At 40.7% G+C, this 19982-nt stretch overlaps 1 protein-coding gene across 1 annotated transcript; it reads right to left on the reverse strand.

The window, feature by feature from the left end:
- Positions 1–736: 736 nt before the first annotated feature.
- Positions 737–19667, reverse strand: LOC112253434 (transmembrane protease serine 9). Its single transcript, XM_024425409.1, has 10 exons — positions 19478–19667; positions 10081–10101; positions 6083–6245; positions 5624–5892; positions 5341–5486; positions 4925–5243; positions 4278–4449; positions 2298–2563; positions 1909–2018; positions 737–1493 (listed from the first exon to the last, which is right to left on the reverse strand). The coding sequence occupies exons 1-10, from the start codon at positions 19530–19532 to the stop codon at positions 1197–1199; spliced, it is 1818 nt and encodes a 605-aa protein (XP_024281177.1). The 5' UTR covers positions 19533–19667; the 3' UTR covers positions 737–1196.
- Positions 19668–19982: the final 315 nt, after the last annotated feature.

Below are 19982 nucleotides of genomic sequence, written 5' to 3' on the forward strand. Positions count from 1 at the left end.
AGATCCTGTATTTTTTTCTGCAACACCAGTAGCCAGTAATGTACTGGGAACCTTTAGCAAAGTGCTGAAATGTATGGTCCCAATTCATATGTGGCCGATCTCTATCATACCCACAAAGCACGAAAATTCAGGTCGTTGGCAACCAGGAGGTTGTAAGTTCAAATCCCGGGTGAAGTTGAATCCCAAGTGTCATTTTACAGCAATAGCATCTTAATAGAGATATAAAAATAGTAAATGATTGTATATTTTCTGTATATTTACTGCAACCAGTAGCCAATAATTTACAGAAACATTACAATTAGTGTTTAACAGTGAAGTAACCCATTAGAATTGCTTTATAAATCAGGAATCTTGCAGCTTTTATATAATAAAAGAAATCTTACAAACGTTTTTGGTAGTTGTATGGCAGAGACATTATGCTACAAAGTAATTGTTTGTTTTATTGTTCTTAACAATTAATAGACACAGAAACTAGATAACTTCATAAAGCTTGCCAGCTGGAAGATTGGATTTTTTTGGGGGGGAGGGAATAGTAACCATGATCGTTGGTTTCCAAGTAGCACACGGATAAGAGATACATTTGCATTGAAGCTTAAAATAGCTTAGAGTAAATGTCTTGAGTTAGTTTAGTTTATTGAAACATACCAAACCTGAATATACATGTAGATATTTCAATAAAATAAACAAACTACACCTAAGAAGCAAAACACCTTCATATTTATGCATTCATGATAAATATTTATTTTCATTTCATTTCAACAGTATACAATTATTATATTTAATAGATAACATTACTTTAAAAAACAGAATATATGCCAACCTATTTTGTTTGTGTACATTACAGCTGTAAAACTGATATGTTAAACATGTCATCGTTCACTGGAACTTTACATTGAAGTATACAATACTTTATAAAGGGTTTATAGGTAGTTTATTAATCAGTACCAATTAAACAGTTATTTGCTTGAAAAACATTATTTCACATAAAAGATTCCACCAATTAGTTATAACAATGTTTTACATAAAGTGTTACCTTCATTAGTTTCATTGTATGATTATTCCTGACATTCATGCATTTGTCAAATTGCTCATTCTTTCTTTGGTGCCACAAATTGAATCCTCAAATTTCATTACCCTGGTACTGGTGCATAAAGTGATATATTTTATAGACACTGCCAAAAAGAGAGATTGAGGAACTACCAGCCTGACAGCAAGACCATGGCAAGAATGGGGAGAAAAAAGTAAAATAAGAGTGAAAGAGAGAGGGAGCTGGGGGCTGCATTTCCTGTATTGTTAGGGACAGTGGTTGTTGACGGGGTGGGGAAGTCACTGATCATCTTATTAAAAAAGGACATGAATCTGGAGGTTTTGGAAAAAATATGCATCTTGGTCGCTCGCAAATTGGTATCATTTCCATCCTTATTCATTGTTATCACTCCAGCCTGGAACCATGCCAACCCAGACTTACACATCAGGGGACCACCTACATCTCCCTGTATAGAGAACAAAGCAGAAATAAATAGAATTGGATATGAATGAGAATCACATAAACAGAGAGAATACTTCTGACCTACACCAAACAGCAATGCCTAGCACTCTCCGCCATTCATACAATTTTGAAGAAACAAAAATTAAAGCATCCAAGTGTAAATCTTTATGACTTGTTATAAGCATGTATGAGCCTTTATAATGCCTTATAACATGGACTATACAGTATGCAATGGTTCTCTATGCATTCAATTCACAACTCTCAAACTGACTGTTATTTTGTCCCGATCATTAAGATATGTTCATAAGACAATATAAAGAGATTGTACATGACAAGTCTTACTATGCATTATAACTGTATCATAATGCATTATACCTGGATGCTTTAAGTAAAGTAGCCCTTGCTGTAGCCCTTGTTACCTGTTCCAGGTTCATCGCTGTAGTGCAGATGTTCTCAGTGGAGGAGATGTTGCCACAGCTCATCACATAAGCCTGCTGCTCCCCTAGACCTGTCCCAGTGGTGCCGTTCACTAGGATAGTGATTCATTTAGTTGGGTTAAAAACATCAGCTAATACTAATTAAGTAAAATTACACGCATAGAAATATTCCACCACATGCCTGTGGTAGAATAAACTAACAAGGAATGTACTGATAATAATGAAATGTCCTAATAATATGGTGAACAAAACTTAACTGTTTTCATCATCTCATTTTCCCTAAAGAAATGATGAATTATTGAATCATGTGCATCCATTACTTGAACACTGAATGGCCTTCCAGCATCTTGCAAACAAACACAGTTTCTTACCCCTGCCTTTGTCCTGGTTTCCCCAGCCTGTCACCCAGCACTGAGTCCCAGGTGGGAAACTTCCATCATTGCTCAGGTCTACACATATAGGCTGAAGGCAGCTGCTGAAGTTCACAAAGTTTTCCAGCTGCAGCAGCGCAATGTTGGTCCCAGTTAGGTTGGTCAGAGTGATGTTCACAATGCCCAATGAAGCCTCAAAGACATCAGATCCTTTCTGCTTGCGCTCTCCCAGAAACACAGTCCACTCGTCGGGATTTAGATGTGAACTACAGGAACAGAAAACAGATATGGTCTTCGAAAAGCATTAAAAAATAGATTTTACAGGCCAATCTTTCTACTCAATGTTGATTACAATGCATGTACACATATACTGCAATATGACTGGATTATGAGTAATTATGATTGTTTAAAATGCATTATAAACTCAGCAAAAAAGAAGCGTCCTCTCACCGTCAGCTGCGTTTATTTTCAGCGAACTTAACATGTGCAAATATTTGTATGAAGATAACAAGATTCAACAACTGAGACATAAACTGAAGAAGTTCTAAAGACATGTGACTAACATAAATTGAATAATGTGTCGCTGAACAAAGGAGGAGGTCAAAATCAAAAGTAACAATCAGTATCTGGTGTGGCCACCAGCTGCATTAAGTACTGCAGTGCATCTCCTCCTCATGGACTGCACCAGATTTGCCAGTTCTTGCTGTGAGATGTTACCCCACTCTTCCAACAAGGCACCTGCCCCGGAGATTTCTGGGGGGAATGACCCTAGTCCTCACCCTACGATCCAACAGGTCCCAGCCATGCTCAATGGGATTGAGATCCGGGCTCTTCGCTGGCCATGGCAGAACACTGACATTCCTGTCTTGCAGGAAATCCTGCACAGAATGAGCAGTATATGGCTGGTGGCATTGTCATGCTGGAGGGTCATGTCAGGAAGAGCCTGCAGGAAGGGTACCACATGAGGGACGAGGATGTCATCCCTGTAACGCACAGCGTTGAGAAAAGCTGCAATGACAACAAGCTCAGTCCGATGATGCTGTGACACACCACCAAAGACCATGATGGACCCTCCACCTCCAAATCAATCCTTCTCCAGAGTACAGGCCTCGGTGTAACGCTCATTCCTTTGGCAATAAACGCGAACCCGACCATGACCCCTGGTGAGAAAAAATCATGACTCGTTAGTGAAGAGCACTTTTTGCCAGTCCTGTCTGGTCCAGCGACGGTGGGTTTGTGCCCATAGGCGACGTTGTTGCTGGTGTCTGGTGAGGACCTGCCTTACAACAGGTTTACAAGCCCTCAATCCAGCCTCTCTCAGACTATTGCGGACAGTCTGAGCACTGATGGAGGGACTGTGCATTCCTGATGTAACTCGGGCAGTTGTTGTTGCCATCCTGTACCTGTCCAGCAGGTGTGATGTTTCAGATGCACTGATCCTGTGCAGGTGCTGTTACACGTGATCTGCCACTGCAAGGACGATCAGCTGTCCATCCTGTCTCCTTGTAGCGCTGTCTTAGGCGTCTCACAGTACGGACATTGCAATTTTTTGCCCTGGCCACATCTGCAGTCCTCATGCCTCCTTGCAGCATGCCTAAGGCACGTTCACACAGATGAGCAGGGACCCTGGGCATCTTTCTTTTGGTGTTTTTCAGAGTCAGTAGAAAGGCCTCTTTAGTGTCCTAAGTTTTCATAACTGTGACCTTAATTGCCTACCGTCTGTAAGCTGTTAGTGTCTTAGCGACCGTTCCAAAGGTGCATGTTCATGAATTGTTTATGGTTCATTGAACAAGCATGGGAAACAGTGTTTAAACCCTTTACAATGAAGATCTGTGAAGTTATTTGGATTTTTACAAATTATCTTTGAAAGACAGGGTCCTGAAAAAGGAACGTTTCTTTTTTTTTGCTGAGTTTAGTTATGGGTTCATAGAAAGTGTTATCCAACTGTTCTCTGTGAAGCTCAGTGCAACATTAATTTACCTAGGGAAGCATTGGGCAGCACTAAGGACAAATTCCTCTGTAATAAGTGTGCCGCTGCAAATATGGATCCCATTTCTGTGTAGATTGACCATCCAGGGCCAAGTTCTCTCCGCAACATAATAACTGTTGCCCCCTAGACAGGGACTCATAGGAGCACGGCCACATACTCGCCCTGAAAGGGAAAGAAGAAGACTGTAAGTAATGATACAAAGTAGTGTCATAGTCTTTCACAGCTCAGCAAATACAAAATACAAGTTAAGACACCACACTTTTAGAAAACAAGGTGCTATCTAGAATCGAAAAGGGTTTATTGGCTGTCCCCATAGGAGAACCCTTTGAAGAAGCCTTTTTGGTTCCGTGTGGAACTCTTTTCACAGCAGGTTCTACCTGGAACCTTCAAAGGTTCTACCTGGAACCCAAAAGCATTCTTCTATGGGGACAGCCGAATAACCCTTTTGGAACCTTTATCTAAGAGTGTAACCACAGAGGTAGGAAACTTATGTGCAGCAGTGGTGGCTGTACTTCCAGTTGGGATCATGGTTGGTGGCAAGCCAGGACAGGTATAGCTACTGTCAGCATCTAACCCACAGGAGGTAAACAGGACAAAGCCTAGCTTGTCAATGCTGAACCTAAAATGAAAAACTCACCTTCTGCAGTTGAAATGACAGCGATATCTGGTGGTTTAGTTGTTGTTGTTTTTAGTTGTTGTTTAGTTGGTACATTTGTAGCAGGAGGTGGTAGGCCAGGACATGTGTAACTGCTGTCAGTATCTACCCCACTGGAGGTAAACTGGACAAAGCCTGGCTTGTCGGTAGTGATCTTGGAGTCGATCCAGGGCTGGTAGCGAGACACTCTGGTGTACACCCCAGGGAGATTGGGCCGAGCGCAGCCAAAACCCCAGCTCACAACCCCAGACTGGATCCAGACAGAGTTCTGTTTGGCCACCATTGGACCTCCAGAGTCACCCTGAAATGATGGAGCAATGTAAGTCTTCCAATCCAGTAAACAACAAAGAATAGTTTAGGAACAGAACAATAATGAAATGGGTTAGCATGGACTCTACCTGACATGAGTCCTTGCCCCCTGTCAGTACACCAGCACAAAGCATGTTGTCTGTGACTGAGCCGACCCTATTGAGGCAGTTACACTGTCTATTACCCAGAACTGGAACCTCCACTTCCTGCAGAGCCTGAGGGGAGGGGAGGAATTCTGAGGTAGAGGATGAGAGACAGACTCGTTATGAACATTCCATTTTCATTGGAAAAATTATGTTTTTGGTCTGCAATGTACTGCTATTTCTCACAACACAATATGTCATTGACATCTCCATGCAAAGGTCTCCTCACTTCCTTCGTTGATTTTGCCCCAGCCAGTGACCCAGCTATCAGTTCCATTGTGGTAAAAACTGTCACTTGCTGCCAGGCAGACGGGTCTGATATAGTTTGTGAAGTTGACTGGTGAGGTGAGTCTGAGCAGAGCAATGTCGTTGTCATTGGTGTCACTGTCGTAAACTGGATGTAAGACGATCTGAGCAACAGTTCTGGACACTTCGTTGGGGTTACTGCCCTCCTGGTTCTGTCGACCTAAGATGATGTTCCAATCATTTGGGCTTGAGCTTTGTTGGAACAGGAAGATTATATATATTTTTGCATCATATGAGAATTTGACAAAATATAATAATTAAACTAAAGTTCATTTTTCAGAAACTTATTTCAAGTAAGAGTTGCACTCAGCTGCATTACAGAGAGTTTGACATATTCCTTGAGCTACAACCATTACGTCCCCTGTATCTCACGCTAACTCACCCAGAAAAGCAGTGGGCTGCAGACATCACCCACTCCTTGTTGATGAGGGACCCGCCACAAACATGGCCACCAAATTGGTGTACGCTAGCCTGCCAGGGCCAACTTCCTGCAGGGGCATCCTCACCCCCCACTATTTTGTTGTTGAATGAAGTGGTCCCACACACTTAAACAGAGATAAACAATGATGAGTGGAGTGGTGCCACATACTGGAACATAAGATATAATCAGAGTCTGAATTGAGTCACTAAGCCATAGAATACAATATGAAACCATGGGTAACACTTTACTTGACACCCAGCATCATAACCATGTCGTAATATGTCATAACAGCTGACATAACCTGTCATAACCTGTTATAATATGGTCATAACACTGTCATGAAACATATATTTAGACCTGTTGTGACATATATTGCATTATTTTATGGCTGATTATGATGTCAAAAAAAAAAAAACCTACCACACAAGGCAAAACAATCCATTACACCATAGCCTGTGTGTCAACAGTATGGTTATGTTATATATATTCTTTTTTTAAATTTACCATATTAAATTGTCATTGTAATTGCACACACACTGATGTCAGATATGCAGCTACCCCAATGTGCAGAATCCCCAAAAATATGGAAGAAGGTACTCTGGTCAGATGAGATTAAAATTGAGCTTTTTGGCCATCAAGGAAAATGTCTGGCGCAAACCCAACACCTCTCATCACCCCGAGAACCCTATCCCCACAGTGAAGCACGGTGATGGCAGCATTATGCTGTGGGGATGTTTTTCATTGGCAGGGACTGGGAAACTGGTCAGAATTGAAGGAATGATGTATAGTGCTAAATACAGGGAAATTCTTGAGGGAAACCTGTTTCAGTCTTCCCGAGATGTGAGACTGGGACACAGGTTCACCTTCCAGCATGACAATGTCCCTAAGCATACTGCTAAAGCAGCACTCAAGGGGTTTAAGGGGAAATATTTAAATGTCTTGGAATGGCCTAGTCAAAGCCCAGACCTCAATCCAATTGAGAATCTGTGGTATGACTTAAAGATTGATGTACACCATTGGAACACATCGAATTTGAAGGAGCTAGAGCAGTTTTGCCTTGAAGAATGGCAAAAATCCCAGTGGCTAGAGACATACCCCAAGAGACTTGCAGCTGTAATTGCTGCAAAAGGTGGCTCTACAAAGTATTGACTTAAGGGGGTGAGTAGTTATGCACGCTTAAGTTTTCTCTCTTTTTTCTTCTAATTTCTTGTTTGTTTCACAACAAAAAATATTTTTGCATTTTCAAAGTGGTAGGCATGGCGTGTAAATAAAATGATACAACCCCCTCAAAAAACTATTTTAATTCCATGTTGTTGATTTGTATGTTTCGGCCTAGTATGGTTCTCAATCAGAGGCAGGTGTCATTAGTTGTATCTGATTGAGAATCATACATAGGTAGCCTTGGTTTCACTGTTTGTTTGTGGGTGTTTGTTTCCGTGTCTGTGATTTTCACCACACGGTACTGTTTTGGGTTTCGTTCATTCCACGTTTATTGTTTTTTGTATTCAGTTGTTCATGTGTACTATTTATTATTAAAAGAACCATGGACACTTACCACGCCGCATATTGGTCCTCCGATCCTTCTCCTTCTATTTGGCTTATATGATTATGATGGTCATAGCGCTTCTTGACAGTGTCATAAAGTGTATTTTCTTAGTCCAAGTAAAGTGACACAGGAGGGTCATAATGCTTCTTGAGAGTGTCATAAAGTGTATTTTCTTAGTCCAAGTAAAGTGACACAGGAGGGTCATAATGCTTCTTGAGAGTGTCATAAAGTGTATTTTCTTAGTCCAAGTAAAGTGACACAGGAGGGTCATAATGCTTCTTGAGAGTGTCATAAAGTGTATTTTCTTAGTCCAAGTAAAGTGACACAGGAGGGTCATAATGCTTCTTGAGAGTGTCATAAAGTGTATTTTCTTAGTCCAAGTAAAGTGACACAGGAGGGTCATAATGCTTCTTGAGAGTGTCATAAAGTGTATTTTCTTAGTCCAAGTAAAGTGACACAGGAGGGTCATAATGCTTCTTGAGAGTGTCATAAAGTGTATTTTCTTAGTCCAAGTAAAGTAACACAGGATGGTCATAATGCTTCATGACAGTGTCATAAAGTGTATTTTCTACAAGTTATACAAATATGAGGGAAACAGATGACTGTAAACCATTTATTACAAAAACATCAAACGATTTAAGAAACAATCTTTCAAACGAAAGGAAACTTTTTGTCAGGGAAAAAACACATTTGAATACATATAGGTGTCATATCCAGCCATAAAATAACGAAATATACACTATATATACAAAAGTATGTGGACGTCCCCTTTAAATGAGTGGATTCGGCTATTTCAGCCACTCCCATTGCTGACAGGTGTATAAAATCGAGCACACAGCAACGCAATCTCCATAGACAAACATTGGCAGTAGAATAGCCCGTACTGAAGAGCTCAGTGACTTACATTGTGGCACCATCATAGGATGCAACCTTTCCACTAAGTCAGTTCGTCAAGTTTCTTCCCTGCTAGAACTGCCCTGTCAAGTGTAAGTGCTGTTATTGTGAATTGGAAACATCTATTAGCAACAACGATTCAGCGGCAAAGAGGTAGGCCACACAAGCTCACAGAATGGGACTGCCAAGTGCTGAAGCACGTAGAGCATAAAAATTGTCTGTCCTCGGTTGCAACACTCACTACCGAGTTCCAAACTGTCTCTGGAAGCAACTTCAGCACAAGAACTGTTCGTCTGGAGCTTCATGAAATGGGTTTTCATGGCCGATCAGTCACACACAAGCCTAAGATCATAATGTGCAATGCCAAGCGTCAGCTGGAGTAGTGTAAGGCTTGCCGCCATTGGAGTCTGGAGCAGTGGAAATGCATTCTCTTGAATGATGAACCAAGCTTCATCATCTGGCAATCCAAAACCTGCCCCCATGCCTAGTGCCAACTGTAAAATTTAATGGAAGAGGAATAATGGTCTGGGAATGTTTTTCATGGTTCGGGCTCGGCCCCTTAATTCCAGTAAAGGGAAATCTAAATGCTACAGCATACAATGACATTCTAGACAATTCTGTACTTCCAACTTTGTGGCAACAGTTTGGGGAAGGCCCTTTCCTGTTTCAGCATGACAATGCATCCATGCACAAAGCAAGGTACATACAGAAATGGTTTGTCGAGATCGGTGTGGAAGAACTTGACTGCACAGATCGCTGACGTCAACCCCATCGAACACCTTCGAGATTAATTGGAACGCAGACTGCGAGCCAGCCCTAATCGCCCAACATCAGTGCCGACCTTACTAATGCTCTTGTGGCTGAAAGGCAGCAAGTCCAAGCAGCAATATTCCAACATCTAGTGGAAGGCCTTCCCAGAAGAGTGGAGGCTGTTATAGCAGCAAAGGGGGGACCGGCTCTATATTAATGCCCATGATTTTGGAATGAGATGTTCGACGAGCAGGTGTCCATATGCTTTTAGGAATGTCGTGTACGTCACAACAGGTGTAAATATATGGGCCATGACAGTGTTATGACCATATTATGACAGGTTATGACAAGTTAAGTCAGCTGTTATGACATATTATGGCATGGTTATGATCGTGTCATAAAGTGTTATGACACTGGGTGTCAAGTAAAGTGTTACCAAAACCTTGATTGTTCACACAGTGTGGAAATGAACCTTTGGCTTCACAGTAACATGATACACAGTATACATGATAAATAAAATAATCAGACATTAAAACATTAGCAGCACATCATTAAGATCATGGCAGCTGTCAAAATGTGCATGCAGGTATGTGGACTGATTACATTTTGTCAATAATGAAAACGAAGAATGTCTCAAAGGTTGACATTTATAGTGTGTTCTAATCGATCATGCTCTTAAACAAATAGCAAAAAGAAACGTCAGCAATGGGAGTGATGACCATGAATTTCTGTACACGTCTGGAGAATAACATATAGATCATGTTCTTACCTTCAAGTTGACAATATGATTCTGAGAAAGAGAGGAAGTAATTGAGTTAATTCATTGTCTGATTGTCTCTATTAAACATGTTTGCTTTTGTGAAAATGCAGCTTGTGTATAACCATCATTGTTGAAGATGTCACACCTCATTGCATGCTAGCTTGCATCAGCTGCACCTTTTCTTCAGTAGTGGATCAAACAAATAAAGCTAAAACATTAAATTCATGTTTTCATGAAACTGAAAAGTCTCTGAAATGGAATGCTGTTGTAATATGAGTTGGATTAGAATGTTTTATTTAATATTTTATTTAGGGGGCAGTTTAGCTTTAATATTGCAGATAGACTGTGGCTTCCATCAATGTAATTGTCTGCATAATTTACAATCCCCCATACATATAAAATATATATATTTTCCTTTATTATTTTCCACTAACCCTAACATCCTTCCCCTAATTGGATTAAGCGAAGGCACAACAACAATTAGGCTTCTACTTTCAGTTTATACATACTATATACATTTTATGGACACAGTATATTTTACAATTGTTTTTAGTCCCAGCCTTCAGCTACCCTCAACCCCTCCCATCTATCTCTGAAGACCATCCAGTTTTGATTTCTATTTGCCATATATTTTTGGGTTTTTCAACTCATAAAACTGAAAAGACTCTGAAATGGAATGATGTTGTAATATGAGTTGGATTGTAGTGTTTGTAAGGTATTTTATACATGTTTATTTTACAAGTATCTAAGTATATTTTTTTAAGAATGTGAGTAGTTAAATGTTGCAACATGTAACTTTTTGTGTGATCCGACCAGTGACGAATTTAGCATGTCAATCTTGGTGGGGCAAACCATTTTTTTATAGATGCAGGCCAGCGAAGCCACTACACATCGCTAAACTGTACATTAAATGCACTTTAATGGTGACAAACGCTGCCCACAAACTCTTAGGGTCTACATAAAGCTGTCCCGAGAGTGGAGCTTATGGCTGACTTGCTTAATATGGTTTCTACTGACTCCTTGTGGATTTGTGTACAGTAACTAGATAAGAACCACATTCTCCTTCAATAATAATGGATGTCGACATTTTGACTTTTGAACCATACACAAACTTGATCACATTTATGTTCAGTAAATTGACAATATTTGTTTTATATAAATAATATGTAGCTCGTAAGTATAAGCAAGTTCAAGCAAACGAGCTGCGATGAGGTAGGCCTACTGGTTCAGCACTTTCGAAATGGACAGCGACAGAAATTCAGAAGATATTAGTTCAGATAAATTCAGCAAGATGTTGAGGCCTTAACTTTACGCTTTTTTAAGTCACCACGGAGAGAGAAAGAGAGAGAGAGAGAGACCCAGAGTCAGAGGTTAGACTGCCATTTGAAGTATTTTGTTAGGCCTATGTGATGTAAAAAGGAAGGAGAATACAATCACAAGGATCCACTTTTATAAACAATATACAGAAGCACTGACAGAGCATTGCACAAACAAAACAACCGCAATATGAACTGGAATTACATGGGTCTATTACTGAACTGTTTGTTGAACAAAAGTATTTCAATTGGAAGAGACCGTCACTGGCAAACATGGTAATGAGAAGGGGATACTATAATAAATTATTGTTGGGTCTGTAACTTACCACCCTCCTTATGGAGAAAAGCACCTGAGCTAATTATAACACACAAAGTAAGAAAAACAATTAAATGCATCATTCTAACATTGCCTAAAATGATTAATAAGATACTAATGACATAGACCTATATAAGCAATATAACAATGCAGATGTACAAACTATGGCATATCAACTCAGCAAAAAAAGAAACGTCCTCTCACTGTCAACTGCATTTATTTTCAGCAAACTTAACATGTGCAAATATTAGTGTGACCATAACAAGATAGATTCAACAACTGAGACATAAACTGAACAAGTTCCACAGACATATGACTAACAGAAATGGAAGAATGTGTCCCTGAACAAAGGGGGGTCAAAATCAAAAGTAACAATCAGTATCTGGTGTGGCCACCAGCTGTATTAAGTACTGCAGTGCATCTCCTCCTCATGGACTGCACCAGATTTGCCAGTTCTTGCTGTGAGATGTTACCCCACTCTTACACCAAGGTACCTGCAAGTTCCCAGACATTTCTGGGGGGAATGGCCCTAGCCCTCACCCTCTGATCCAACAGGTCCCAGACGTGCTCAATGGGATTTAGATCCGGGCTCTTCACTGGCCATGGCATAACTCTGACATTCCTGTCTTGCAGGAAATCACGCACAGAACGAGCAGTATGGCTGATGGCCTTGTCATGCTGGAGGGTCATGTCAGGAAGAGCCTGCAGGAAGGGTACCACATGAGGGACGAGGATGTCATCCCTGTAACGCACAGCGTGGAGATTGCCTGCAATGACAACAGGCTCAGTCCGATGATGCTGTGACACACCGCCCCAGACCATGACGGACCCTCCACCCCCAAATTGATCCCACTCCAGAGTACAGGCCTCGGTGGAACACTCATTCCTGCGACGATAAACGATAAACACGTATCTGACCTTCATACCTGCTGAGACAAACTGCAGCATGTCAGAGAAGAGCACTTCTTTGCCAGTCCTGTCTTGTCCAGCGACGATGGGTTTGTGACCATAGGCGACGTTGTTGCCGGTGATGTCTGGTGAGGACCTGCCTCACAACAGGCCCACAAGCCCTCAGTCCAGCCTCTCTCAGCCTATTGCGGACAGTTTGAGCACTGATGGAGGAATTGTGCATTCTATTACACGTGATCTGCCACTGCGAGGATGATCAGCTGTCCGTCCTGTCTCCTTGTAGCGCTGTCTTAGGCGTCTCACAGTAGGGACATTGCAATTTATTGCCCTGGCCACATCTGCAGTCCTCATGCCTCCTTGCAGCATGCCTAAGGCACGTTCACACAGATGAGCAGAGACCCTGGGCATCTTTCTTTTGGTGTTTTTCAGAGTCAGTAGAAAGGCCTCTTTAGTGTCCTAAGTTTTCATAACTGTGACCTTAATTGCCCACCATCTATAAGCTGTTAGTGTCTTAAAGACCGTTCCACAGATTCATGTTCGTTAATTGTTTATGATTCATTGAACAAGCATGAACAAGCCAATGAAAGCTCTTACAATTTTCGACGATGACATTTCGCTAAAACAGACTATAGGCTACATGTGCACTACCAACTCAAAACAGTATATGCCTATTCGTTCAGCACTTTTGAAATGGACAGTGACATAATTCAGAATGTGGGCTGTTCTCACAGTATTCTCCCTGTACACCAAGTCCGAACGGTAGGCCAAATTAACAGAGGCACATAAGCAGACAATGGAAGCTTTGACAATAGGGGCACATAAGCAGACAATGAAAGCTCTGACAATAGAGGCACATAAGCAGACAATGAAAGCTGTTACAATATTCGATTATGATATTTTTCGAAAACTGGCTATAGGCTAGAAGTGCTCAACCAAGTCGGAACAGTAGGCTAAATTAACGGGGGCACGTATGCAGACAATGAAAGCTGTTACAATATTGAGATTGATGAGATTGAAAGATGAGATTTCTCTAAAGGCTACACGTGCACCACCAAGTCAGAACAGTAGGCTAAATTCGAAGGGGGGAAAGGGACCACATTCTTAGGGTGAGGCACATGGGCTACTAACTGCATACTACACAACATACACTTAGTATTACTTTCTTAGCTACAGTATACACATCTCCCTGGCCTATTACATCACTTATGCAGCAGCATACTAGACATAGTTATGGACTCACCATTGTTTTACTGTGCTCACTTGAACAGAAAGTTGGCACGGCGGTCCTTCTTGTGGGCAAACTTCTCAATTACTTTGTTATCAAAGTCTTGCATTCTCTGGATGAAGTCATGCTGGATTGAGAGCGTTTAACCTTTTTTGGCCCATGGAGTTGCATGTGGTCTTTATTCTTCTAAGGGGGAAAAGTTTCTGACTCTGCAGTTGTCATCGGAGTGGTGATGATGAATTTGAGAAGAGAGACTGTATCAGACAAGGCCTCCTGAATGTTGTTTTCATAGAGTGATTTCAATTAAGAATGTGCTGTCTTTCCAGTGTGCAGCTGAGGATGTCGATAGACAGTGAACAGCTCCCTTTTCTATTCTCCTGTTTGCCCACAGGCCATAGCTTGGTAGCACACTGGAGTTCGGCGGTCGGAAAGGAATCCTTCAGTAGTGTTTGGACAGCATGTACATTACTACTCATCACCGCTGCCCTGTCATAGGTTTGTGCAGCCAACTTCTCCTTGACATTCAGTGGTGCTAGGACTTGTTTGATGGTTTTGGAGAGGCCAACACCAGTTTTGTCCTTCACCTCTACAAAAACCTCTCACACACACTGTTGTCTGGTAACCATGTAGCGCAGCACTATTACCATCTGTGATTTACAGGAGATGTACAGACGCAAAATGAGTCTCAGACACCTCCTTAGCTATAGCTTCTCTGTACACTTCATAAACATACAATCCAAAAGTTTGTTATGGATTGTGCTTGACGTACCCTTAAACATTGATTTCACGCATGGTCTCAAAAATACACCTGAAAACGTCTGGGTTCAAGGAGTCGGCCAACTTGTCATGGCCCCGCAGTGCTGTCTCACAATTGCCACACAACTGAATGCATGCTATAATTCGGGCAAGCACGTACCTATTCTCCTCCGTTTGTTGGTTGTGAAGGTCAATGGCTCGTCTGTATTTCTAGCTGAGCCACAACGTTTGATTTCTCCAGTAATCCCAGTTTAAAAGCGTTGTCTATATGTGATGCACAATTCTCATGTTTTCAGACACTTTCAGACAGATGTTTTAAACCCTTAAACCCAGACTTGAACCACACACCCTCCACTGAATAGCAGGCAGTGGAAGCAAAATAGTGATTTCTTTAGAATGCTTGCAGTTAGCCACTGCTTCCTTCCAAACCACTCATGGTTGAATTTGCAATTTCCGACTTGTTGTGTAATGTTTATGTCCAATGGCCCATGAGCACCGCAACGTTTTATCTCTAATTTCTCTTAATTTGACAAGGATATGACATTGATTGAAAATGATTTGCCAGTAGATTGTCAAGTTGATTCATGATGATGACTGCTAGCTTGCTAGCTAAGATTTTGAAAGTATGATTTTGACACGATCAGTCCCATCAAAGCTACTGTAGATAGTGAGTTGACGTCATTTTATCTGTGGCCAATGACCTTCACACTTCTTGGATGGGCACTTCAAATATAAGTCTATGGCAGCATCCAGGGGCTTGAATTTTTGAGCTCTCTCTGTAGATTTTGTGGTGACGTAGTGTCCTCATGAGTGACAGAACCCTGAGCCAATCATGGCGCAACTAGAGAACATTACCGAACCCCACACTCTGCATTTCCACTGGCTGTCCCACCACTAGAGAAAGTATTGATCTCGGCTGAAACACCTGCATTTTGGAGCTACCTTAATCAAGAAATCGGCTTTATTAACTCAATATATTTTTTTTTACATTGTTTGTAAACTGATATGTGACACGTATTAATGCCAAAATAACATGCAAAACCGGTCGTAATACATCATGTCAGTAAAGGATTTTCATCAACAATTGGCTTGTTTTGTTCTCACTATAGTAACAAGCCATTCTATAGAAAAATCTATTTTTACATTAACTATTTACTTTTGAGATGTATCTCTGGGAAGGACACTGCAACACTCAAAAAGGGCAATGAAAGATGCATGAAAAGTGTCATGACGCCTATGTATACACTGACTGTACAAAACAATAGGACACCTGCTCTTTCATTGACACTGACCAGGTAAATCCAGGTGAATGTTATGATCCCTTATTGATATCACTTCTTAAATCCACTTCAATCAGTGTAGATGAAGGGGAGGCAAAAGGTTAAAGAAGGATTTTTAAGGTTCTTACTTTAGAATGACAGACATTCTGGATTTCAAACATTGTTAATGAAAAATTGTTTAAAACTATTTTTTCAAAGTTGCAACATGCCAAATAGTGTCTCCATAGTGTCTCTATCATCTCTACTACCAGTACTGCACTAGTGGTTACTTTAAAAAATATATATCCTCAGCACTCTTTACACAAAACCACATAATGACAAAGTGAAAACAAGTTTTTAGAGAAAAAAAAATACAAATAAAAAACTGAAACACTTATTTACATAAGTATTCAGAACGTTTGCTATGAGCCTCAAAATTGAGCTCAGGTGCATCCTGTTTCCACTGATCATCCTTGAGATGTTTCAACAATTTCATTGGATTCCACCTGTGGTAAATTCAATGGATTGGACATGATTTGGAAAGGCACACACCTGTCAATATATGGTCCCACAATTAACAATGCATGTCAGAGCAAAAATCAGGCCATGAAGTTGAAGGAATTGTCTGTAGAGACAAAAACAAAGGAACTAAGGTCAGAATGTGACACCTACAGTGAAGCATGGTGGTGACAGCATCATGCTGTGGGGATGTTATTCAGCGACAGGGACTGGGAGACTAGTCAGCATTAAGGCAAAGATGAACGGAGCCAAGTACAGAGAGATCCTTGATGAAAACCTTCTCCAGAGCTCTCAGGACCTCAGACTGGGGCGAAAGTTCACTTTCCAACAGGACAACGACTCCAAGCACACAGCCAAGACAACACAGGAGTGGCTTCGAGACAAGTCTCTGAATGTCCTTGAGTGGCCGAGCCAGAGCCCAGACAGAGCGAATATCTCTGGAGAGACCTGAAAATAGCTGTGCAGCAACGCTCCCCATCCAACCTGACAGAGCTTGAGAGGATCTACAGAGAAAAATGGGAGAAACTCCCCAAACACAGGTGTGCCAAGCTTGTAGCGTCATACCCAAGAAGACTCAAGGCTGTAGTCGGTGCCAAAGGTGCTTCAACAAAGTACTAAGTAAAGGGTCTGAATACTTATGTAAATGTGATATTTCAGTGTTTTATTTGTAATAAATTATCAAACATTTCTAAAATCCTGTTTTTGCTTTGTCATTATGGGGTATTGTGTAGATTGATGAGGGGTAAAAAAAACTATTTAATTCATTTTAAAATATATATTTTTTATTTCGCTTTTATTTAACCAGGTAGGCCAGTTGAGAACAAGTTCTCATTTAAAACTGCGACCTGGCCAAGATAAAGCAAAGCAGTGCGAAACAAGCAACACAGAGTTACACAAGGGATAAACAAACGTACAGTCAATAACACAATAGAAAAATCTATATACAGTGTGTGCAAATGTAGAAAGATTAGGGAGGTAAAGCAATAAATACTGTAGGTCATAGTGGTGAAATAGTTACAATTTAGCAATTAACATTGGAGTGATAGTTGTGCAGAAGATGAATGTACATGTAGAGATACTGGTGTGCAAAGGAGCAAAAAAATAAAAAATAAATAAGGGGATGAGGTTGTTGGGTGGGCTATTTACAGATGGGCTGTGTACAGGTGCAATGATCGGTAATCTGCTCTGACAGCTGATGCTTAAAGTTAGTGAGGGAGATATAAGACTCCAGCTTCAGAGATTTTTGCAATTAATTCCAGTCAATGGCCACAGAGACCTGGAAGGAAAGGTGGCCAAAGGAGGAGTTGGCTTTGGGGTTGACCAGTTAAATATACCTGCTGGAGGGCATGCTACAGTGACCAGTATGGTGACCAGTGAGCTGAGATAAGGCGGGGCTTTACCTAGCAAAGACTTATAGATGACCCGGAGCCAGTGGGTTTGGCGACGAATATGAAGCGAGGGCCAGCCAACGAGAGCATACAGGTCGCAGTGGTGGGCAGTAAATGGGGCTTTCGTGACAAAACGGATGGCACTGTGATAGACCACATCCAATTTGCTGGGTAGAGTGTTGGAGGTTATTTTGAAAATGACATTGCCGAAGTCGAGGATCGGTAGGATAGTCAGTTTTACGAGGGTATGTTTGGCAGCATGAGTGAAGGATGCTTCGTTGCAAAATAGGAGGCCGATTCTAGATTTAATTTTGGATTAGAGATGCTTAATTTGAGTCTGGAAGGAGAGTTTACAGTCTAGAAAGACACCTAGGTATTTATAGTTGTCCACATATTCTAAGTCAGAACTGTCCAGAGTAGTGATGCTTGACAAGCAATGAGACAATTGTAAACTCGAGATGAATAGATGGCCATGTTGGTATGAAGGCCAGATTGTGAATTTAGCCATAGAATGAATTGACTCTTGCTGATTATCTCTTTCTTAGTTCGTTTGTAAATTCACATCAGAATAACTGATGAATTTACGAACGTTCAACACCTGTCAAAAAATGTTGGTGTCAATAAACGTTGGCAAAAATGCTTAATTAAATTGTTGCCAGCTGCACAGTTAGTAAACAACGCTCTGGATAACATGTAACCAGCCTAACTAGCCTAACCATCTGATTTGATTTGACCAGCTCTATTAGGGTGCACTCTGGCACACCGAATTGAATTTACGGACACACCCCAATTCAATCTGAAACAAGTATTCAACAATGGCAACTATTCAAAATATTTGTGGACAACAACTCCCATGTATCTTGTCACTATATCCATCATCTTTGATCGTATGCAACATTTCTAAAATCAAATATGGTTTAAATTCCAGGATGTATCACTAATTTCAGCTCTTCCTCTAGTAGAATTTAATGAATACTTTTCCACAATGCATTGGAAGTGGGGGGCTGTGAGTGATAGGCCCTAGTTCTCTTCAAGTAACCAACAACAAAACCAGGTTAGTTCATTGGGAAGATTCCCAAAGATTCTGTGGTGGTGCTCAAATGTATTTTTTATTTTATTTTTTACCCAAAGTGGATTTCTGTTTTCTCACTGAAAAGTGTTTATTGTTCTCGTCAGAGCTTTTCAACTAAATACTAAACCATATTTTGATTTATGAATGTGTCGTCTTGTTATTGATGTGATGTTATTCAGGCCTTTTGATGTTAACAGATTGTTTTAGTTTTGTAGGCGTGCATTTAATTTATGGATCAATCCTTAGCAGTCATTCTGATCTCGTTCCCAATGATCAGTGCTTTAGTTTGTAATGTTGCTGTCCAGTGGTTCTGAATTTGTGACTGAATTTGCACCCGACTGTCCACGTTTTTCTGAACAATAACATTTTGATTTGAACAGTTGAAAAATGTTGGTGTGTGTCCTAGGCTTTTTATATTTAGCCTATATATGTTACAGCGCTTTGGTTTAACTAATAAATATGTTGATATGGAACCAAATGATCTGTTTCAGTAGGCTTGTTGCTTAATAGTATGCAACGATGAGTAAATAGTATGTAGTTTAAGTATGTGGTACACTAGTATGGGTATTTGGACAAGTCCGTAGACAATTCCACTCCTGCCACAGAAAAGTATAGTGGTCAATCTAATACGCTCAAAAAGACTTACCTTGAATTAGGAGACTTGCCACCGTCAATAAACATACCAATTTCTTCACAGACATTTCTTAAGTGTTATGTACAAAGCCCATGTTTTTGCTCTTTAAATATCCCTCATGCTATCCTTCATTGCCTACACCCCTCCCTTAGGACACTACACCCTCTTCTTTTGTTCTTCTAATCACTCAACTTTATTCAGTAAGGCTAGAAAGGCTAAGAATAGTGTACAGTGGTTTCCATTCATCTACATCAATTAAACATTAACCCTACATTCTCAAACAAAGTGATAGTTACTACCAAAACAAGGTTATTCATTTTGTAGGGGGAAACACTTTTTTTTTGCGTTGTGGAGAACCTTTTATCTTTGAATAAGCCTTTGTGTATGGTTCTTCATTACACTGTTAAAGATTTCCCGGGTGGTTGCAGTGAAAAAACTGTAAATATACAAAAAGTTCATGTATTTTTAGAACTGGATAAGGTATTATTGCTGTAAAGGACAGTATGCTGCTGTATTC

Source organism: Oncorhynchus tshawytscha, linkage group LG06 (genome assembly GCF_018296145.1).
Source record: "Oncorhynchus tshawytscha isolate Ot180627B linkage group LG06, Otsh_v2.0, whole genome shotgun sequence".
NCBI classification, from domain to species: Eukaryota; Metazoa; Chordata; class Actinopteri; order Salmoniformes; family Salmonidae; genus Oncorhynchus; species Oncorhynchus tshawytscha.